At 35.3% G+C, this 23,401-nt stretch overlaps 2 protein-coding genes across 3 annotated transcripts; one reads left to right on the forward strand and one right to left on the reverse strand.

The window, feature by feature from the left end:
* The first annotated feature begins 32 nt into the window (after positions 1-32).
* LOC105458767 (arginine/serine-rich protein PNISR) lies at positions 33-10,889 on the forward strand. 2 transcript variants are annotated; one of them, XR_975573.1, is made up of 13 exons: positions 33-1,218; positions 1,570-1,758; positions 1,872-2,122; positions 3,006-3,180; positions 3,316-3,497; positions 3,604-3,843; positions 4,222-4,324; positions 5,309-5,380; positions 5,854-5,948; positions 6,936-7,098; positions 7,174-8,100; positions 10,073-10,144; positions 10,878-10,889. XR_975573.1 is itself a non-coding variant. In XM_011704299.1 (12 exons), exons 1-11 carry the CDS (start codon positions 1,125-1,127, stop codon positions 8,073-8,075), a joined length of 2,466 nt encoding a protein of 821 aa, XP_011702601.1. In that variant the 5' UTR covers positions 33-1,124; the 3' UTR covers positions 8,076-8,100; positions 10,073-10,160. The 2 variants fall into 2 exon arrangements, 1 of the variants encoding a protein (XP_011702601.1); XM_011704299.1 differs by lacking the exon at positions 10,878-10,889 and having other exon boundaries at positions 10,073-10,160.
* On the reverse strand, positions 10,182-17,227 carry LOC105458766 (lipase 3-like). Its single transcript, XM_011704298.1, has 8 exons — positions 16,780-17,227; positions 15,508-15,703; positions 15,294-15,408; positions 12,918-13,161; positions 12,276-12,434; positions 12,111-12,198; positions 10,872-11,014; positions 10,182-10,749 (listed from the first exon to the last, which is right to left on the reverse strand). The coding sequence occupies exons 1-8, from the start codon at positions 16,894-16,896 to the stop codon at positions 10,597-10,599; spliced, it is 1,215 nt and encodes a 404-aa protein (XP_011702600.1). The 5' UTR covers positions 16,897-17,227; the 3' UTR covers positions 10,182-10,596.
* Between the last annotated feature and the right edge of the window lie 6,174 nt (positions 17,228-23,401).

A 23,401-nucleotide genomic window follows, 5' to 3' on the forward strand; every position in this document is an offset into this window, starting at 1 on the left:
AGATATTCGAAAACGCTAAAAAGAGCGTTTCGAGGTTTCGAGCGTCGCGTTTTCAGCATTTTATAATTTTTTAAGAAGTTTTGTGCCAATTTTTATACACGTGCGCACACACACACATCCGTACTTTAAGGTTAGCGAATATCTAGTCTTTCGGGAATCATCGGGTATATGGCGGAAACACCCGACGGGGTCCTATCCTAGAAAGAGACAGCACTACACCCCCCTTACCGCAAATTAAACACCCAAATTGCCTTGCGCTCCATCCATTGATTCTTAGATCCATGGTGCAGCCGCTTTATATTATGCTTTGTTATGCATTTGACATTTCATGTATGTACTCCGAGTTTGACAGTTTGACTCCGAGCGGTTCGAGCTTACAGGTTAACATCGGCTGCGTTTAGCCGAAAAAACAGCTTTGCAACTGTTGTAAAATTCTTTAATATGATTGGTTTATACATTTAGATCCATGAAGAACTAAGAGCAAAAACCAATTACGTTGAAGAATCTTACAACGGTTGCAAAGCTGCTTTCTCTGCTGATTGCTGAACGCAGTCATTCATACTGTTTCACACTTCGTGGCGCGAGCGGACGTCGGCGCTGCGGGCTGCCGTGCGGGATGCGCCAGGATCCTGATATCTCCTAATCGGTGGGGTACTGGGGTCGGCGGAGTGTTCACGGGTGCGTCGCGGAATGTCGTCTGAATCTCGGGATCGCGTACCGTAAAAGCCGGCCCAGAGCTCCCGGGGAGCTTTCTCGTTGGCAGAACGGATATATATGCCGTCGAGCAAGCGTATCCGGACAGTAACAGCGTCCGCGAACTTTCCGGGCATACGGTATAGTGATACTGATACGTCGTCCCGCCGTGCGGACGACGCACTTTCAGACGTTGGGATTCTAGATATCGAGAGGGTCGAGGAGCATCGGCAGAGAAAGAAGAGAGAGAGAAAGAGAGAGAGCAAGAGAGAGAACGATCCGAAAAAGAAAAGTACGCAGGGACGCCATTCTCGCGGTGCTTTCCGAATTCCGAATTTGCTTCCGAGAGTTCTGAGTGCCAAGGATTAGACTATGTTCTCGCTGTAGTAGGTTAAGATACTTGGTTTGGGATCCTGACCGCGGCTTCGTAGATGAAGATGAGCGGGGAAATGTTCGAGGGGAAAGATTATCCGACTCAGTGGGCGCTCAATCCCTCCGCTTATCAAAACATGAGTAACGATCAAGGTACATACATACAGCCTTGGATTGGCACAAATCTCTCTTAGCCCCCGTAGTATATTTGTATCCGCTCTGTTCCGGCAACAAAGACCGCCGTACATGAAGATGCGTATAAAAGCTATACGAGTGTGATTAGCATACAGTAATTTGGCAGATGAAATATTCAACGTACATTCGGACGGACGACGTCGACATTTAGGTGTTTTGTTCTAGAAATTTGTATTATTAGATTCAGCGGTGAACGGCTTCATGTATAGCAGTCCTTGACATACACCGGCGCTGAGCGCCTTATGAGTTACCGAAATCGCTAGTAGTAACGTTATGAATCTTGTAATATTGTTGCTTGCCTGGGAACAGTGGATTGGGCGGCTCTGGCGCAACAGTGGATAAAGATGAAGGAAACCGTCGTGCCACCAGCCCCACCGCCACCCAGCATAAATCCCACGTGCTCCGCGAATGATGGCAGCGGCGAGGCACCGATGGATATGGACACCAAGGACGATGACGTGCCTCCCGCGCCACCTGCACCAACCATCAGTGGATCTGGTGAGAGAGAGAGCATTCAATCTGAAGAATCTTGCAATTAACATATGGATGATGAATGACTATGTTACTATTAACGAGAGACATTTTTTAAATGTAATTGACACAATTGACAGAAGCCTGGACTCAGTGGAACCAATGGGGTCACTGGAACCCCTCAACATCCGGGACTGGGAATTGGGAGTGGAGCGGCGTTCCTCCTCCAGGTGTTACCATAGATCCCGACAGCAAACCGATCGGACTTCCAGCTGTACCGGTTATACCACCCGCGCCGACGATATCGACCACTACTGACTTCAACACACCTCCCCCTGCACCATCGCTGTATTCGTACAACTCGATGCCGCCAGGACAATCGTATAATCAGGTAAAGAAATGAAGGGGAATGGAGCTCCTGTGTTCTGGAATGGCGAACAGAACAATTTAGGCTGAAAGAGAATCAGAGACTTTCCAATCCTTGATTCATTCTTATGAATACACATACCTTATTATCTTATATCTTATTATATCTTATTGAAATTGAGATACACAGGGTGTTACAAAATTCGCGAATCAAAATATCATAGCAAGAAAGTCTGTGAAAAATTAAGTAAAAAAATTATTTGAAAATTTTTATTTTAATCAGTAGTTTTTGAGATATAAGAGTTTAAATTTAGCCAATTATAGATTAGTACGCACATGAAATGCGCAACCACTAACCCATTAGCACTAGCAATGGCATTCACGGGCATGTTTAATTGTAATCTATAATTGGTTAAATTTAAACTTTTATATTTCCAAAACTACTGCTTCAAATAAAAATTTACAAATAACTTTTTTATTTAATTTTTCAAAGACTTTCTTGCTGTGATATTTTGATTCGCAAATTTCAGGACACTGTATACCGCTTATTGCTACAACGACATAATTGAAAAATTGTTATGGATGCTTGCAAAAAAAGAATGAATCAAAATTATATTTCAAAGTTAATATTACGAAATTTTAATGATTCAAAATATTCATGATTCAATATTCATTTTGTAGAAAACTGCTTTTTTTAATTGTGTCATTGTTGTAATAAATAAGCGAAAAATATGAAATAATCCGAAATGAATTATTGTTTATATAATTTTCAATTTTTCGATCAATCTCTTACAAAACTAAGGCGTACATGAACTGAGGTTTGAGATTGAACTCGGAATCCATCAACCGCTCTTATATGGAATCACGCGTCACTCTGTTAAGTACCCTATTAAATGCATGTTTATTAGGTTACCAACTATTGGTCCGGTGAGCCGCCTAATGCAGTATCGCCACAGCCGCTTCCCTTCATGAAGGGCATGAGGCACGCAAGTAGAGGACCTCACATGAGAGTTATGGATTCCGTTCGATGTCGAGATGACACCAGAGAAAAGACACCGGAGGAGGATACTACTACGACTATAGGTAAAAATTATAACAGAACAATAATAATAGCTACTATAATCACTGAAGCCGATTCAGCTGATTTGGCAGTTACTTGATAATCTTAATGCGAGTCGTTACATGTTAATGTAAATGCTGTTAATCCATTCTGTGTAGACGCCGCAAAGCGGAGACAACTGCCGGCGTGGATCCGCGAAGGACTGGAGAAGATGGAGAAGGAGAAACAGAAGGCCATGGAGAGAGAGAGGCTAGAGATGCTGAGGAAGCAGGAATTGGAAGCTCGCAAGCAGGCGGAGGACGAGGCGCGCGCGGTGCTCAATCCCAGCAAGAGTAAATTTGTAAGCCAGTTAACGGATCACGCATTGCCCAAACGGCACACTTCAGTCCTCGCGGACCTTCGTGATCACGAAAGATTATACGTCGTCGTCGCTATCTATTTCACAGGATTCGGATTCGGAGAAGGAGATCGAGCAGGATTTTGACGCGAATAACGCACGCGGGCAGCAGTCTGCGGAAAAGAGCTATGACCGCACTCCGGATATCGTTGTACGGCCGCGAAAATCGCGATTCAGGGACGCTGATTCGCCCGAGTCTCATACGGGCCCCGATGAGAGTCCGACCGCTGTGGCTAGTGCGATCCCGATCGTGCAGAAGCGGTCTCGGGAAGAAATTTTACAGGATGTGGTAAGCGGAAGAAATTGTTACAATAATATTGATTTTAAAGTTAACACGTTTTGACTGCCATGTCAACTGTATGGATTTACGCGTTGAAATTTCCGCAAAGATTCCATTCATGGGTGACAGTTTTATTTACTCGATTAAGAATAATTTTAGTAAATAATATTTAAGACATTAAAGAAACAATATAAATTATATTGAGTCATTAAAAAAAAACAAAGTAATATTAAAATAATATACTAGATTCATTAAACACAATGCAGAAAAATTAGCTCGGCAGTTAAAGTGCTAAACATTAACCGAAAAATTGAAATTAATTTACGTTAATATTTTTGTAGCAACAGTTCAATTGATTACAATTAAATCGTATCTTTCGTTATGCAGATGTTGAAAGTGAGGAGATCGTTGACGGAAATACTTCTGGAAGTGACGAACGAAGAGATTGGCGCGGTATGCAGGGAGGTTTGGAGCCGCGCACGTGCCAAAGGTACCCCAGATACACACGATAGAACTAACCAATTGAATTTCCGTGCTTTTGCCCGTCGGGGCGCAGAATCCGATTCAGTGAGCCTACTCGCCGCGCGCTACGCTGCGACGAAGCTGTGCGATTGTGTAATACAAAGTTTTGAAAGCATTAAACAGAGATACCTTAATATGTAGACTTAATTATTCGGCAATTTCAGGACATCCTGTGTTTTGCGTTTTTTCAGGGATTTGCGTGTAGCATAAGGCACATATCTCTCTCTTTTTAGCTTTCGCTTTTAATCACGTAATCGTTCCGTGATTACGTGCCTCGGAGATCTTAGAGACATTTTTACATTACCGGCACCCTTGTGCCAGGCAATGATCTTTCTCGCGATGACGTATCTCTATGATGAAGACTCTAAAATATTATTACATTTTTGTATCATAGTGCAAACAAGTGTTCTCAACAATCTATAATCAGGATTTTTTTCTTAATAAGAACGCCTTAGATATTAAATTAGTAATATTTATAATATACATATAATTAAAACGAAAAACACAACCACCACATCTATCATCTTTACGTCATAAGCATGTTTTACCGCTTGATTTTTATACGCATTTAAAGGCACTTAGCTGTGATCCGAGTCTTTATAAGTATCTCTTAAACAAACTTCGTAATCGAGCATTGCGGACTTTATCCTTCGAAGCTCCCGGCAATGAAAGTTTATAAGCCGCGTAGCAAATCGCGCGATGCCGATGTAACTTTTCCTTTAGGACATTTTTAGAGTTACTGTAGTTCGTTCTTGTAAGTGTGGAATAATGCTATTAAAGATTTCTTAAGGTACATGAGAAGAAAGAGGAAGGGACGCGAAGCGGGACGGTTCGCCCCCCTCTTGCGCGAATGGGCCGATTAATGAGCCATTCGGTGTTAACGGGGGCGTTATCCGTGTGCGGTACCGCACACTTTTAAGCGATTGGTTACTAAATGCGTGTGTATTGTAAGTCCCTGCAGGAGAGACCCCCGTCGCATCCCTCAACATGGCCCCTCTTGCTCAGATCACTCGCGAATCACTCGGTGAGTACGCTTTGACGCTCTTATAATAACGCACGGCGACATCCCGTAGGGAACGGCCGTGAAACGGACGCAGTGACTCGTCAGTGAGAGAAACGAGAGAAAGAAAAGAAAAAAAAAGAAAAGAGAGAAGAGACATACGGGTCACTGCGTGATTGACGCAGAAGTTGCTAGTTCAACTTGTTGAAAACTCGGCCGTTCTCTCGTAGAGATCATTTATCGCCGTAACCGCGAGAGAGGTGTTCCCCCCTCTCTTTCTCTCTCTCTCTCTCTCTCTCCCCCTTCCTTCTCGTTCTTTCTTAGGACGATTCTTGCCAAAAGTAACGGCTGCGTAAATTAGCTGAAGCCGAGCTTTGCGTATATCTTGTTTTTTCCCTTTTTTTGATTTTTCTTTCCGTCGCTCCGACGCCGAGAGAGTGTCGTGACACCGCTGGCGCGCGAAGAACGGATGTAACTCCCGGTTCTGTCTGCCGTAGGTCTGAGCATCTATAACGACAGTAACAGCGAGTCCGAGGAGGAGCAAGGCGAGCATGCGCAGATTCAGAACGACGACAGCGATGAAGAGCTAAAGGTAGGAATTGTGGAATTGCCTTGCAAATACCGCGAATATTATATTTGATACGTAGAAAAATAATTTATAATATTAAAGATATACAGGTTTCCTATCATTGAAGAGATAGGTCTGAAAATTTCGAGTGCTTCGCATTTTGTTATGATTCTGTGATTTCTTGAAGGAAGCAGTCTTCTATTTTCTGGTTTTTTCTCGAGATACCTTGCTTTGCAGATTAAACATAAAAAAATTTTTTTTTAAGTTATTACAAAATGGTAATAACACATAAAACTTTAATTTTTGCGTAAAAATTGACGTTATTTATATTATTACTATTTTGTGATAACATTTTTCTAATATTTATTTTAGATTTAATCTAGAGCAAAGTGTTCTGAGAAAAACTAAATCAGAAAACAGGAGATTGCTCTCTTAAAAATTTACAAAATCATGACAAAACTCGAAATTTTCGGGCTTATTTTCAATAACAGAAAACTATATTTTTAATCAATTTTGCACTATAAATTAACTTATAAATTAACTTTCTACATTTTAAATATAGTAAATATAATATTTAAATAGAGAATATATCTATTTAGTTCTTTTCCTGAAATACAATAATTCGCAAATTTTGCTTTTAATTTAATCAAACAAATCTTTTGTCTCTCCTTAAAGGTAACAGGCCTTAAAATTTTTTTTTAATTTTCTGTCATTTTGTAGAAAAAAAACATAACTTATCATTAAACTTAATAATTCTAAACATTTTTTCCTATTTTTTGTACTTTAAGAATTACATGCGAAATAGTGGAAGCGTTCTTTTGCCTTTAAGGTCGAAATACATTTAAAGGACCATTAGAATGAATAACGTACCGTTATTCATGTATTGAGTGGTCATTAAATGCCCACGAAAGCTGAAGATCTTGAGTTCGCGATGATTCCTTATTAGACAAATTCGTTCCGATTAGTTCGAACCGAGGTGACGCCGTTTTATTCTATGAGTCTATTTCACAGGAAACTCTGAGACGACGGCAGCAGGCGTTCCGCAAGACGGAGGAGGAGATCGAGGCGCGGATCGCCGAGGAGGAGGAGAAGGAGGAGCAGCAGCGCGACGAGGAGCAGTACAGTAATAAGCAACAGGAAAATCATACCGGTAATACTAGCTGCCGAGAGTCAGGTATGTTTCGACAGACAACCCACCCGCATGTGGCCGCTAGGAGACTAAGTGTAACTTCCTGACGTCATACTTTAGTTGATGAAAAAGAAACGGTAGATAATCAGAGAGAAGCGTCCGAGACTTTGTCGAGCGGCGGTCAAAGTCCAACGGCGGCGATGACGGTGGCGGCAGCGACGCCGCAGAGCGCGCCGGCGGCCGACGGCCAGCAGGCGGCGAAGGCGGGAAGCACCGCGTCGGGATCCGCCGATTCCGAGTCGAGCAGCACCGAGTCCACGAGCAGCTTGTCCGAATCGAGCCACGAATCCGCGTCTAAGAAGCATCACGAGAAAACGCGTGCGAGCAAGCAACAGTCGCAGCAGCGCGAGCAGCAGCAACAGCAGCGTTACAATCGACGGCGCAAGTCGAAGAGCAGAAGCAAATCGCGGAGTGGCCGACGATCCACTAGATCGTCGCGCTCGTCCGAACGCGGTGGCGGTGGCGGTGGCGGTGGCGGTGGTGGCGGCCACAAGCGGCCTCGATCACGCTCGAGATCAGCGAAATCACGGAAGGACTACCGCTCGCGATCCTCACGTTCCTCGAGCGATCACAGATCCAGCAGGAAGCGTCGTTCGCGGTCGCGCGACCGGAAGCGCGCGAGGTCGCGCTCGCACAGTTACCGCCGCTCCAGGTCGACGTCCACCGACAGAAAGTGGTCCTCCCGTTCCTCGCGCTCCCGCAGATGGAAGTCACGCTCGCATTCCAGGGAGAGGCGGCGTGACAGCCGGTCGCGCAGCAAGTCGTCGCGGGGAGCGAAGCGCGGAAGATCGCGGTCGAGGACGCGCAGCCGCTCGCGGGATCGCAGACGGTCGAGGTCCTACGTCTCCGGGAGAAGCCAACGACGGGGCAGTCGGTCCAGGTCGCGGGACCGAAGTAGAAAGTCACGGTCCAAGTCGAGCTATCGCGATGGTAAGAAGTCGTCACATCGATACAGGAATTGAGGTCAGGACCCGCTCCTAGCCCAAGGTTGTATATTCATTCTGATTGTAGCTATAAACAGAACAATACGGGAAAAAAAGCAGTGATACATTATTCTTAACAAGTTCGTTGCTTGTAGATTAGCCAAAAATCGAATTCTTAAATTCTTTTTTCTTTCTTTTTTTCGGTGTTACATCATCGCGCATTCGGCTTTCAATTCTTATTACAGCATTTGTGATATCTGACGCAATAATTACAATTGTACATTATATATAAATCCCGTTTCAACGTGATGCAGAAATCTGTGGTGCTTGGCAAGGAACTTTTTCTTTCTATTCACCCTCCTGCTGTTTGGATATTCTCTTACAATTGCACGCGCGCGCGCGAGATGATTGTAGATTACAATGGACATTTATATATTTTCGCTTCTTTATATAGTTTTATGCAGTTTATGTTGGAAAAGAGTCAAGTTATGCAAAAAGAATATAATTTGTCGTTATATAAAATAAAAAGCAGTGAAAGTTTTGCTCAATCTTTTTTTTTTTGATGGTCGAGTAATGGCAATTTATATGCAATAGAATTACTTGATCACTTTGTAAATTTTCTATAGGTATGTTATGATAGAGATTTATTATTAGATTTAGTCGTAAGAAATAAAAATTAAAGCGATTCAAGATTTGTCAAAGATTGTTCAAGATTAGTAAACATTAATTTTCCTAGCCATTGAGTAATCTTCGGAATAAACGATTTTTCTCGGAAGAATCTTTTTCTTTCACAAATAAAGATTTTATGTATATTAATATAATTAAATTTTTATATATTATAATATAAACACATGTATGATATTAAATTAATACAATATATATTTATATTATAATAATATATTTATTATATAAATATATTAATATAACATAAAATTTATAGATTTGTTAGCATCTAATCTGAATTTCATTACTTTTTAATATCTAAAATTCTTATTTTGCTTGTTTTCAAAATTATATTTAGCGATATTGCATATCTCCAAGTAACTAGTCACATGCGTTTTTAATGCATAATAAAGTTACGTAATATATTGATAGTGCAATGTATGTACAAACGATTTATACATATATGGATATTAGGCAATTATTAATTTACTTTCGGTGAAGAGATTAGTTACTTCAGAGTTCTCTGAGAGAATCTATTAGGATATATATTTTGTAAAGAAATTAGTGTATGACGAATAGCTTTGAAGATATTTTAAATGCATCCTTTTGTTTAAAACGTTGAAAAAAATAATATAGCATTCACAAAATGTTCATGAGCAGTCATTTGTTCTTTTGTAAGATGCAGTTATTCCTTGCGAAATAATAACAATTTAAAGCAAGACACAATTTTAATTTTCCGACTTTTTAAACGTCGGAATTATAAGATCCTCGCAACTTGTAGGAACACGCGCATCTTTATATTATACAGTGAAGACTACTTTTGTATAAATAAATAAATATTTAATAGCATTCAGTAAGAGGATTCATGTGGATTCTTATTTATATACAGGGAGTGAAAAATAAATTCGCGCACTTAGTCATTTTTGGAATAATTTTGTAAAAAAAAAAAAGGAAAATATTCCTGCAATGTACTTTATTTGACACATTGATGCAAATGAAATGTTTGATAGGAATTTGCAGTAATGCCTTTCTCCGTTTCTCATATAAAATTATTCCAAGCAAGATTGTGTGCGCAAATATTTTTTTTATTTAGTATCAAAATTAATATATTATGTTTCTAATTATGTACACATTTAAATAAGCGTTGCAATTATATAATTGGATTCGATGAACACTTCAGTATCAGTAACGTGTGATTTGTATACGAGGAACGGTAAATGTGTTTGAATTTTGATAAGAGAAATAAAAAAAGGAATGCTTTGTGCGGACTTTGTAATGAGTATCGGCCGAAGTAATCGATCGATAATCTCGTAGAATTGAATTCTGTGCGCCAGGATTTCGACACGAGTCCTAGAAATCTTGTTTTGTTTCAGCATCTCCCACTGGCTTCCGCTCGGCTTCGATGTTTCACTATGATTCAGTTCGTCGACGTACACGACATTGTGGTACAGTTATAATTTTTTGAATATACGCATCACGTTCAATCTCCTTCTCTTAGATAGTGTACAAAAAAAAGTCGCAACGCTACACAATAAATAGTAATACTTATGACTATGTGTTATAGACTCGGCTAATATTACTCGCTCTAATGTACAAAAGTCGTATCTTTCTTTTCTAAAAAAAAAGAAAAAAAGAAAAAAGACAAAGGCGTAATCAAAATTTATACGATTACGAGAAAGACGAACGTGAAATAAAGTTGATGCAAAACTATAATCGAAGTGGTCCTCGTGTCTTCCCTGAAGCAATTCCCATTCACGTTAGAATTAGAAAGGCTCCGTTAGACTTGACATTCGGTCAAGTTAATGAGGTATCCAGAATACACGAGCAGCAAATGCTTAATCCAAACCGTTCACAATAAATCGTCGTAAACGATGTTCGCGAGTCCTGCGTTTTACCTTTACGATATGGAATTCATCCTTTTAATAAGATGATCGTAGACGAGATCTCGTATGTGCAGACCGTACACGAAATCGAAGTGACTCAGTCCCTTTAGCGTCACCGTGTATTTCTCCAAAATATTCGGCAGTTTTCTGTACAATAGCTCAACGTCCTAGAATAAATAATAAAAAAAATATTGAACTTGGCATTTTTTTTAATGCGAAGTTGAAGACACGAGTATCTTGCATTACGCTTTATGTATACAACGGCAAATTACGTGACACGTTTAATTACATTCAGATCGGCCAAGACGTCGTTCAGGCCGTTATACAGGATCACCGAGGCCGTGATCCTTTCCAGGGGATACTCCGGCGGCACGAATCGCTTGTATGTTATAAGATTTTTTAACGGGCCGTAATCGAAAGGCCGAAAATGTCCTGCAAGAGAAGCGATTCGATTGCAAAAATGTAAGGACGTAGACGGTTTTCGAAATAATACGAGCACACTCCATGGAAAATTCAAAATACACTACTTGACTTATTAAGAGATTGCCCCACTATTTGTATCTGATATACAGATTCTATCTTGTTGGAAATTCCAACTCGGAATAGAGTTGTATAAGGCTCGAATATCGTCAGTGTAATAACAATACTATTCTTCTAGTAGAACATCTTCCAATTATCTACGAGATATTGGAGAAATCGGTTCTCACTCTGCTCTTTAAAACTGCTTATAATGATTCGATGATATTGATTGCGCTACCAGAAAAGACGTTGAAGTTTTGAAAAACCGGAAAATTTTGGAAAATAGAATAAGAGGAAAATTTTCGCCTCCTCTAACATTACTTGAATAAACGTTTATTAAAAGATAGTTTATAAAAAGAATAGTACAACATTCTATAAGTGACTATTCAAGCATTATGTGACTTTATTTCAACAAGGATAAAATTTATATTGAAGGCAAATGGTGGACCAACTTGTAACCAAGTAGTGGGTTTTCCAGGATTTTGCAGTAAAAAAACATTTTGTATTTGTGTTAAAACTAATCCTTGTTAAAATTTTGAATATAGTCGAGCGTTAATTTAACATAATGCGATTATGTCATTGAATATTTTGTGTCAAATTGATATTTAACATTTCTTAGTGATAAAATACATAAAATAATGTAGTTTTGAAACGTATATTCTAAGATAAATGCAAAGATAAAAGGTGAATATACATGTTTATTTAACATATTATAAATAATTAATTTTACTGAAGAAATATGCTTTCACATTTTGTTTTCAAATTGTATCAAAGTGGTACATTCTTTGTGTTAATTTTTACGTAATATTCTGTATTTATATTTTTATAACGTATTCATTTTAGGTTAACAATATCAAAATTTAGGACCGTTTGAGATACGTGAAATGTGTCACATTAAACACATTTTTTTCCTGTGCACATTATTTTGTCCAACTCTGTAATTTGAATAAAAAACCTTCGATCTTACAAGCTCGTAATTAAAAAATCGAACGCCGAGAAACTGATATACCTGGATTCTGAATACCCAACGCGTAGTGAACCAATTGCTTATACGAGCATCCCGCCGGCGCGAACTGCAGATAGTCCGCCAAGTGCGCCTGAAAATATGTAACGTTACTTCACGTAACCGAATTGGAGTCACGTTTGACCCCGGAACCGACTTGTGATAGCTTACGTAATCCACTTCTCCGATGCTGAAACCTCCGACCATGTTTACAATCAGTTGGCAAAAGGGTTGAGTGATATAGTCTTCCTGACAGAAGGTATGCGTTACGAATTTCTCCATTTCCGTATTCGCTAACAGTTCGAAATATCCAGTGAACTTGAAAAGTCCCTGCCGATTTGAGTCGATATAACAATCAGCACGAAATAAAAGATCTCACCTCGCAAGATCTGCTTCCTTTAATTTTATTCTTACAAACGTAAAATGAAAGTATTTCATCGGAAACGTTTAAATGTCTTTTATTAACGAAAAGATAGTTCCAGTTTTATAATAAAATTATTAAATATACGAGAAGCGCGTTCAAATTTAAATTGTAATTCAATAATTTTTTTTGTATAATTGTTGAATTATAATTTAAATTTGAATGCTTTTTGTATATATGTAATGATTTTATTTTACGTAAGTATAATGATATCGTTTTTTGTGTTTGTAAAGAAAAAGTTATAGATTATAAAAGATTATATGATAATATTCTTCATATTATTTATAAAATAATATACACTTTAGAAGAATGGCTTCCGACAGTTATTTGCATTTCTTCCTTGAGGTTCAAGTTTCGGAAATCATTTTAATGGGACACTACCCGATACCTACCTTAAAAAAATCCGCGAAGAAGCTCAGAGGTTTTAGTATACCGCCCATGCCACCGCCGTAAGCCACGGGGGCTAATGCGGACATAAGCTTGATTTTTTTATTGTACTCCGGCTTGAGGGACATAAGAACCCAAAATTGCGTTGTGCCTTGAGAGAAGCCTACATAGAACAGCTGCTCTTGGCCGGTTTGATACAGTATGTAGTCTATCATAGCCGGCAAATCGTGCATACCCATCTCGTGCCAGCTAAATAGAATACATGCGGGAGAATTATAACTGATTAATTATTAACATACAATAGATGTCATTACGAAATTACACAGTTGTGTTATAAATTCTGTTACTAAAATTAAAAAAAATGGATTTATTTTGTAACTAAAATAAAAAGCGGCATGAAACGTATACTCGTTTTATTGACAGAGAAAGAAAGAAGGAGAATTGATTGACCAATATAAAAACTGCATTGAATATAACTCTATTACGTAATCTATCAGAATTTTTTGCTCATTCCATATGATTAATATGGAATGAGCAAAAAATTCTGATAGATTGCGTAATAGAGTTATATTCAATGCAGTTTTATGGTTTAATATTTAATGCCTATAAGCAGAATGGCTGACTTATAATCTTAAGACAAGTTTTATGACTTTGTTTTTAGTAACGCACAATACAGTCTTGTATCTCAAGTCTTAAACTGTAAAGCTAATCTGTTGTGAAGAACTGTTATGTACGTAATAACAAAAGCATTACTAACATTATATTAATACATGCAATAAAGGTACACTCGCTCATTAAAAGATTGCGACACTTTTTTTTTATAGGTTTCTAATTTATATTTAATATACGTAATATATATTTTATAGATAACTAATATTTTGCAAATGCAAACCACGATGTACTATCTTTAGTTTAAAAGCAGTATAACACCAATCGTGGTCCGCATTTGCAAAATATTAATGCGTTTTGAAACCTATAAAAAAGAAAGTGTCGCAACCTTTTAGTGAGCGAGTGTACATATATGACGTTATGTAATAATAAATAACATTAATTAATATTAACTATTTACTTGTTAATTCACCTTTAACCTAATCCTAATTCTTTTCTAAAAATGGTAAGGTAACTGCAGTTATTTTTTAATAATAAAAATAAGTGTAATAATAATTAATTAGTAATTATAATTAATAATTAAAAAATATAATAATATTATATTGATAATAATTTTATTTTATATACATGTATAACAATTGCTTTTAACTTGTCAATTTATCTAGACTATTCTAATTTTAATTATAAAAATAAGATATAATTATTAGCCACACTGTATCACTAAACACTTTAGATATTTAAGACACAAGACAGTTATTATGCGTTATTAAAGACAAAGTTATTAAAGACAAAGACCTAAAGTCATAAATCTTGTCTTATAATTAGTCAGCCATTTTGTTTAAGCCCTTACAAATGTTAATATGTTCGTACTATTAAAAAGATTACTCTTACCAAATTAAATGATTTTATTTCATTAGTTTTCAACTAAAATTAAAATGAGCATTGAATTTATTTTTTAATCATGATAAACGAATTTTGGAGAGAAACAGGGACAATACTGGAGAAAATGCTGTTTCGATTCTTGATTTGTGAAAGTTGAGTTACAAAATTTAAACGGGGAGATTTTTATCTCGAAGACCAGTCGCGCACTCTGATCTTCTAATAATGACGAAATGCCGTGTCATTGATCTATCACAGTCTTTAACCTTCAGTTATTATTTGTGTTGAAATCCGTTGATTAATACCAAATTGCGTATGTCGTCATTATTTAAGAGACAAGGTCTTTCCTATAAAATTTAGAAGACTTGTTCTAAACCTTATCGAAGTATCGAGAATCTGAGATCTGGTTGAAAGGAACAGTATTTTGAAATTTTGTGTGCCGTGGGAATGTAAACCTCGACTGTTTCAAAAAATTTGTGACATTTTTAGTTAACTTTTAATAGTTACTTTTATATTATAATTGGTCGAGTACATTCAAGATACGTTCTATGCTGTTTTTTTTTTAATTTAGTTATGAAATAAATCCATGTTTATATAGCAGAAAATGTATTCACACGACATAAATATGTAATGATATAGTTAAATATTATCTATGATATGATATATTAAATATTATCTATAATATTTAACATTAAGATTCGAATTTAGCGCGATTGAGGAATCTTTTGAGAAATGCGGAAATACGATCCTATCATATTTCTCACAGTTAAGCCTACGGAAATGAAGTACAAAAATCCTACGCGAATGTCGGAATTTTAACGTCGAGTGTTGGTCGCGAAAGCGTGAGAGACGAGATGAGTGGGCAGTTTCGAAGTTTCGGAGTTTTGCGATACCTGAAGTCCCAGAATTCAGCGCTTTGTATGGAAAGATACGTGTGGTTTTTTGAATTCGTGGTCCCGCGGGAGTTGCCGAGCCACACGTCATAGCCGTCGTCAGCCAGAAGATAAGCTAGATGACATTAAGGGCAATTCTTTAACTCTTCGATACTCGCTATTAAAATATATATAAGCTAAAGAAGAGGAACGCAAGACTGTTCTGATCTGATACCGATTGATCGATTCCGACCCGTTACCAGCCAATCCATTGAACATCCCAACAATCCGTGCATGATCAACACCACTCGATGATTCTCAACGGTTTTATTCGAACGATTAGGTATTCGATGAACGGCTAATATGTACCCGTCATCAGTTGTTACATGGTGAAGTTCAAAGGGATAGCCACTCTGTCTTACTCTATCTTCCTAAAAGTAACAACAAATTTGTTAAAGTTTATTATCTATTATTGTTTAAATTAATTAAAAGTTAATTATTTGTTATATATTTAAAAAATATAATAGTTGATAAAAATTAATAAAAAAATATATTTTTTCAATTATTAATTATATTTTAAGCATAATAGATTAAATATAATTATATTTGTAAATAAATAATTGATTAAGTACAATTATACTTCAAGTAAATAATAAACTTATACTTAAATCAGATAATAATATTTGAATTGACAACTAATTATTGATAGTTAATTTTTAATTATACTTTAAATTAAAACATAACAATTAAAAGTTTGATATTTTAATATTTAAATTTATTAAATTAATAAATTACAATGATTTAATATACCAATTAATGTATTACAATAATTCAGTATGTCAATGGGAATCTCCGCAGATATAAACGCGTGGACTATTTTAAAGACAAGAAAATTTACTTGCGTAAATAAAATACATACAGTTTCAACAATCAATACTTACTTAACGATCTTGAAATATATATATGAAAGTCACCTTTACAAAGTAAAGTTTTTGTAAAACAAAGTAAAAAGTAAAACAAAATTTTACAACAATTTTATTTTGTAAAGGTGACTTTCATATTTTCCTCACCGAAGAGGACTCAGAGCAGAGTCGAAACGTTCATTAATAGTGTTAAGCAAGTATTGATTGTTGAAACTAAAAGGAATTTATTTAAGCAAGGCAATTCTCTTGGCTTTAAAATAGTCCACGCATTTATATCTGCGGAGGTTCCCATTGGCATATTAAATTATTGTAATTTATTGATTTTATCTTGGGATTATTTTGTAATTAATTTTATTTACATTATATTTAATTATTTATTAAATTAAGTTTGTCATTAATAAAGTAGTGTTGAAAGTTTTAAGATTTTGTATACGTTCCATCATTGTTAAAATTTTTTTTGACATTTTAATTTGTGATAAGTTTACAATTTCGAAGTCGAGAAATAAATTTTTACGGTTAAACTTATTATATATTTCACTGTGAAAAAAAGTTTTTGAACCATTTTTCTAGATCACTTCACTTACGACCAATAAATTGGAATCGGTTGTCGGAGGGAACAATCCGCGTGTGCGAAATAGACCGTTTATTTGAATGACACATCCATAATATAGCAGCGAGATAAAACACCAGTGAGTGAGCATTTTCTCAATATAACAGTCACTTTTACAAAATGATATGCACCACGTATTATAATATATGGTTTACTTTACACAGCTTCCCGCGTTATCGTAATTTTAAATGGAGATTTAAACACATTATGCACTAATGATGTATACAGCACTATTACAGAGTTATATCGATCAATTAAAAGAAACTTTACGCATTATCAAGACTAAATAATTCATGAATTAATGTACGTTTTCTTTGTGATTAAAAACGTAATTATATGTAAGACAACAAAATCGTGTGTACACTTTGAGAGATCGGAAGTAAAACGCGAGACGACGCGAGGAAGCGCGAGCAGTCTTTTAAATAGTCGCAGGAGATTCCTCTCGCGCACCTTTATTCATCCCGTGGTTTCCCATTCTCCTCGCCCTTCCGAGGTGATAATTTCAGTAGGTCTCTACTTCCACGCGCGTCCTGACGAATTCCGTTTCCGTAAATTGCCACCCCCGCCGTTCTCGTCCCGCGGAGCTCGTTATCTGCAGGCTTTGTGTCGCTCACGTATGCCGAGGCCGCGATAGTTTTTATTAACGACACGAATCGCCGAAAGCCACGACGGCGATATTACCGGGTAGACGAGGGGGACGGCCGGGAGAACGATGAGATACATGTCCACGCGTCCCGACGCGCGATTACGGCGGCGCGGTAACGATTTATTGCATTGACGACCTTTTCGTGAAAAGACTCGCTCGTCGCATAATTACACCGGCACACAAAAAAAAAGTAGTTTGTGCATTTGAAAAAATTGCAAAAAATCATGAAAAACCGAAGTTATGGAGATGAAAAAAATCTTGTGGATCAAGATCGAGTATAATTTTTATGTATCTTGTTTAACATGTTAATGGGCTAAATAAACTTCAGATTCTAATGCAGTGGAACAAGATACATAAAAATTATACTCGATCTTGATCCACAAGATTTTTTTCATCTCCATAATTTCGGTTTTTCATGATTTTTTGCAATTTTTTTCGGTTTTTCGCTGATTTTTCAAATTTTGATGGCTCAACGGGCTAATTAACCTTCAGATTCGAATTCAGCGGATCGAAATACATAAAAATCATACTTGATCCGGGTCAACAAAAATGTTTTCATCGCTGTAATTGCAGTTTTTCATATTTTTGGGGGGTTTTTTGCATTTTACTAAAATCTGGGACCTGACCTAGCCCAACGGACCCCAAATTCGGATTCAGCGGGTCGAAAAACATGTCCGTAGATGGGTCCGGTCAAATGCACAAACCACTTTTTTTTTTGTGTGCCGGTGAATTATTAATGTAATATTTTGTACGTGTGTAACTGATAATACCGAATCTTCAAACGCGATGACGTCATTAGGTGCCAGCCAGTTTGATAGTGTCAGTAAAATTTTGCGCGCAATAATGCATTTCGATGATTAACTACGTCAGAAATTTTTCAGCGCCACGTGCGATGTCGCGAAATCATGAATTCAACAATCTTACCAGAAATATTTCTGCCAATTAATGTAACATACTCTGTCTGTCAAATCTTCGCTGACCTGCACCATTACTTAAAAGTTCGATTTGTCTTAGTTAATATTTTTTTCTTAATTTGAAATAGACGTTACATACATATTTACCATAGTTGTGATTAACATAATATTGTTTAATTTCAAGAAAACGGACTGCGGATGTCTCTTTTTAAAAACTGAGTTCGGATTATTTCAGAAAGGCAAAAGTGTGGGCTTTCGTCAGAAAAAACTTTAAATTACCTAGATTAGTAAAAAAAGTAATTAAATCTAAAGATGACAAAACTATTTTGACAAACTATTTCGACAAAAAAGTATCTAATATTCTTAAGTGTTTTTCTTGTAAAAAACAATTTTTATAACAATTTTAATATTTTTTAAATCTTTTATTGAATTTTATCTTTGTGTATACGCCCACATAGCGCACACGCGCGCGAAAAATTATACAGAAATATTATAGAGGATGTTCAATAAATCCGCAATACACGTGTGTGCGTGTGCGTGTGCGTATGTGTGTGTATTGAATTTTACCTTTGTGTGTGTCTGTGTGTACACACACAAAGGTAAAATTCAATAAAAGATTAAAGAAACATTCACGAAGAAAAAGTTGCGGTTGCTACAACAGGATAATGTTATTTTTCGCCCATCTGTACAAAATGTTTATCTGTATAAAATGTTTATAGGAATCAGTACTCTAAAAGTGACTTATGTTTGCCCCAACTTTAGTGAGGATAACTGCTATATGGATGTACAACCTTAATGACTATCTCTAGAAATTGTTTCTGTAACCATAGAGGAGACCGGGGACAAAAGTAACATTTTGAATTTAAAGTCTTATAACAGTTAAATTATAATATTTACATTTAAAAAACCCATATCTTTAGATGTAGAATTTATTTAAGTACATAATTTTCTTGTGTTCAATCTTGTAATGTAACTAGGAAAAAAGTTATTACTGTTTAAACACTATGAGGAATACTGTTACAACTGTCCCTAGCCCCAGGGACGGTTGTAACAGTAGAGGGGGACGATTGTATTATATTATTTATAGGCAAACACTTAGCTATTTATTAAGTATTATGCAATACAATTATTTATAATCATATATGTCAATGTTATATGGATATATATAATATATATTTAGTAACTATAATAAAATAAAAGGACAAAATCTATAAAACCGAAAAAAGCTCTTTTTCTTTTTAGTTTTCAAGTTCAAATAACATTGTGAAAAATACATTTAAGTAAAACCAAGCAAATCTGGAGACAATTATAACGCTACAACCGCCTCCAGGCATCGATGTTACAATTGTCCCTCAATGATATTTTATAATTCGAAGTAAAGTTTCAAAATAAATATATAGATGAAAATCAATTAAAATATTCAAATCATCAACATAAATGATCATTAAAACCTTTTTAGATAACACGTTATAACTTCACCATTAAAAAACAAAAATATTTTAGATTTTGTGCATATAATAAGACTTATTTGAAATGAAGAAGGTATTTTTTGCTTCTGCTCATGTGCACGTTTCATGTGGACCGATAAGGAACTAACAAACCAATGTCAGTCTGTCTAATGATTTTTGCCTCACCGCCACATACATAAGTAGTTTTAAAAACATTCACGATGTTACAACTGTACTCTGTTACTTTTGTCCCCGGTCTCCCCTATAGTTATACTTTACATTACACGTTATACTTTATTTTATCTTAGGATAATGGTACAATCCTTATATGTGGATGAAAATCATATATTATAATATAGTAGAATTATCTCCTTAGTATTGCGATAAAAGATATTTGTAAGAATTTGAAAGCGTATTTGTTATTACTGATAAAATACTGATAAAATACCGATAAAATTTAATTTAGAAAAGTGTATTTCTCAAGCGAATATCATTATAGTTGATCACCATTATCTTCCTGTCACTTATTTCTCTAACAGCGAGCTTTCTGAGACAATGGCATATATCTTACAAGATTGTTCGGTGACTTGTTGCTAAAATGACTAGTGGCAAAAGAACTTTCTAACACTGATCGATGTAGAAAGAGAAAGTAAACAGTTTAAATATAAAATAAATAAATATTAATATTAAATATTTTTTATAGCCAATTTACTTAAAACTAAAATCGTACATCTACAATAACGAGAATCGCAACATACACTTGTAACACATTTGTACATACTTTATTTTGTTCTTCGCGAGAATATAGGCAATGATATACAGGTAAGTAAATACTGCAGCTGCAATGGAACTGAATTCTTAGTGCTGTATCGTGCAACTATATTTTATAGATCTCTTAATCACATTATTTATTCTGAAAACCACATTAAAGAGACAACAATAATCTTTCAGTTGAGGCAACCTCATATATGAGAGTATTCTAATCAAATATTATTTATCCTAAAAGTCAGAGTTGTGAGAACAATACTGATAGGTATAGCTTAACCGATGTATTCAATATGTAATATCTTAATATAACTTAAATTCACATAAATTTCTTTTTCAAACATAGGGAATATTGTTGTAACAACCACAGCAATTTTTTCCGTGTTAAAATTGTTATAAAAATATTATCTTTTAATAAAACTGCTTACTTTATACTTACAGCCAATACATAATGCAGGGTCCGGCCGAATAATATGTACAAGCAAGCATGACGATAGTTACTTATGAAAAAAATAGAATAAAAATAGAATAAATAAATTTTTTTTATTTTTGGCTTAGTTTTCGAGTTGGAAAATTCGCTGCTTATGCATGCTGCTGTAGCTAAGATTCGTCGAGTGACGTATAACGCGTATTATATTTATAAACAACGTTCTACTGTGCCAAACAATCAGTTTTCATTTAAATATCATGACGATAAGTTACACAAATCGGGATCGAATGTATCGATATGATTCGAGCTTTGGGAGTCTGTATAATAATTTATCCTACTGTTCGCTATTACAGAGATGAGCGATGTCCTAATCGGTGTGTTTCTTCGAAAAATTCAAAGAGTAGAGCGAAGTCTTTTAGAACATGGATCTTTTGCACCATGACAATTCTGTTGCACTAAAAATTTTTTTTGTGCTTGAAGTCAATAGTTTTCAAATGTAGATATTGTTTATAAACACGATATGCGTTATATATAATTGCTCGACGAACTGTACTTTAGTTTATTTAAGTTGTAAAAGCGGCGAATTTTCAAACTCGATTTTCTCGAAAACTAATTGTAAGTCAAAAATAAAAAAATTTTATTTTATATTTTTTCTTATTTTTTTCATATGGAATCACGTCGTACCCGCTTATACATATTATTCGGCCAGAACCTATATATGCAAAATGTATCTCAAATAGAGCTCACTAATTATATATAGCGTTATTCCTTATAAAAAATTAAATAAAAAGTCGTGAACCATTTTTTTTCTACAATGCTTAATGAAATTATTGCAATAATTATTGCTTCATTGAGTATTGTAGAAAAAAAAGGTTCTTACGGGAATGCAAACGCGACGGCCGAATTCTATAATATCGCTATTTTACCGATTTGTGCGTATGTGTGCGACATGATGTAATATTATATATATATAGTATGTATAAGTGATGTATTTATGTTTATTACCACATCAATATCGCAAACATACATTGTAACAAATTTTTATGTACACATTTTTCGAAAATTAAATATCCATAAATTCTAAAAACTCAATATTGTTTCTTCGTGTAATTTACTAGTCTAGCCATCGCAATTTCGTAAGTACGAGTTGCAGATCTCTTATATCAAGCACATGCTGTCTCAACTTGATAGCTCTAAATGCAACATACGACTAAGAAATGAATTTTTTTTTGTTTTCAGCATAAGCTTCAAACGTCAGATTAGTTCTTTAATTTTGGAAAAGGACTTTTATGTAAATCTATTAAAGTAAAACGGAAAAATCTAGACACAAAATTATTGCGTTTTGTCGGTAAAATAGACGATGCCAACATCTCCTTAAATAGCGCTTATAATATAGCTATTCCTTATAAAAAAATTAATTAAGTCAAAAAGTCCTAAATATAATTTTTTTTACAATGCTCAATAAAATCGATCACTGCAATAATATTATTATACTATACTTCATTGAGCATTGTATGTACACAAAAAAAGATATTCAGAACTTTTTAGCTCAATTTTTGTATAAGGAAAAGCGTTATATGATTACTAATTAGTAAGAGCTATTTAAGAAATATTTTTTCTACAGCAGTAATTATTGTAGTAGTGATTACTTATTAGTAGTCGCTATTTAAGATACACTCTGTATAAATATTATACATATAGGGTCATCGAAAAGTATCGGACCCCCCTAAAAATCTTTAGTTAGAATGCAATTTGGAGAAAATGTCCAATAGCAAAGTTGTATGGTTTCAAGCGAGGAGTAAGATGATGACTTGACTTTGATCTTGACCATGTCTTTTAAGGTCATTTCAAGGTCAACCTTATTTTTTTATATGGAACCCCCTACATTTTATTACATATTCTTATAGCTTATCTCGAGAGCTTTCCAAAACACTATAATAAAACGTTTTTACATTAAGTACTTTTTGAGTTATAAAGGTTTGAAATTAACAATTTTTTTACACAAAATGTAAAATATTTTGTTATTTATTTAGTTAAATATTATTTAGTTTTCAGCTATTGCACATTTTTCCAAAATGCATTCTTACTGAAAATATTAGGGGGATCCGACACTTTTTGATTAATGTATTTTCTTTAAACCAATTAATTGGTCTCATTATTCCGCGCACAAAAGTATTAAGGTTATGATTACTAAAAACTAAATAATATATTATAATATTTAACTAATATTTAAATAAATAACAAGATATTTTACATTTTGTGTCAAAAAATTGTTAATTTCAAACCTTTATAACTCAAAAAGTACTTAATGTAAAAATGTTTTATTATAGTGTTTTGGAAAGCTCTCGAGATAAGGTATAAGGATATGCAATAAAATGTAGGGGGTTCCATTT

The sequence above is a fragment of the Wasmannia auropunctata genome, unplaced genomic scaffold (assembly GCF_000956235.1).
Source record: "Wasmannia auropunctata unplaced genomic scaffold, wasmannia.A_1.0 LD334328.1, whole genome shotgun sequence".
NCBI lineage: Eukaryota > Metazoa > Arthropoda > Insecta > Hymenoptera > Formicidae > Wasmannia > Wasmannia auropunctata.

What these genes read in the sequence shown, in the direction of transcription:
- LOC105458767 (XM_011704299.1), top strand. Translation starts at nt 1,125, where the DNA reads ATGAAGATGAGCGGGGAAATGTTCGAGGGGAAAGATTATCCGACTCAG. An exon ending in GGATACTACTACGACTATAG is followed by an intron (nt 3,181 to 3,315) that starts GTAAAAATTATA and finishes CATTCTGTGTAG; the next exon opens with ACGCCGCAAAGCGGAGACAA. An exon ending in TACTAGCTGCCGAGAGTCAG is followed by an intron (nt 7,099 to 7,173) that starts GTATGTTTCGAC and finishes GTCATACTTTAG; the next exon opens with TTGATGAAAAAGAAACGGTA.
- LOC105458766 (XM_011704298.1), bottom strand. Translation starts at nt 16,896, where the DNA reads ATGCTCACTCACTGGTGTTTTATCTCGCTGCTATATTATGGATGTGTC. An exon ending in GCTGAATTCTGGGACTTCAG is followed by an intron (nt 13,162 to 15,293) that starts GTATCGCAAAAC and finishes TATTCTATTTAG; the next exon opens with CTGGCACGAGATGGGTATGC. An exon ending in ACGTCTTGGCCGATCTGAAT is followed by an intron (nt 10,750 to 10,871) that starts GTAATTAAACGT and finishes TATTTATTCTAG; the next exon opens with GACGTTGAGCTATTGTACAG.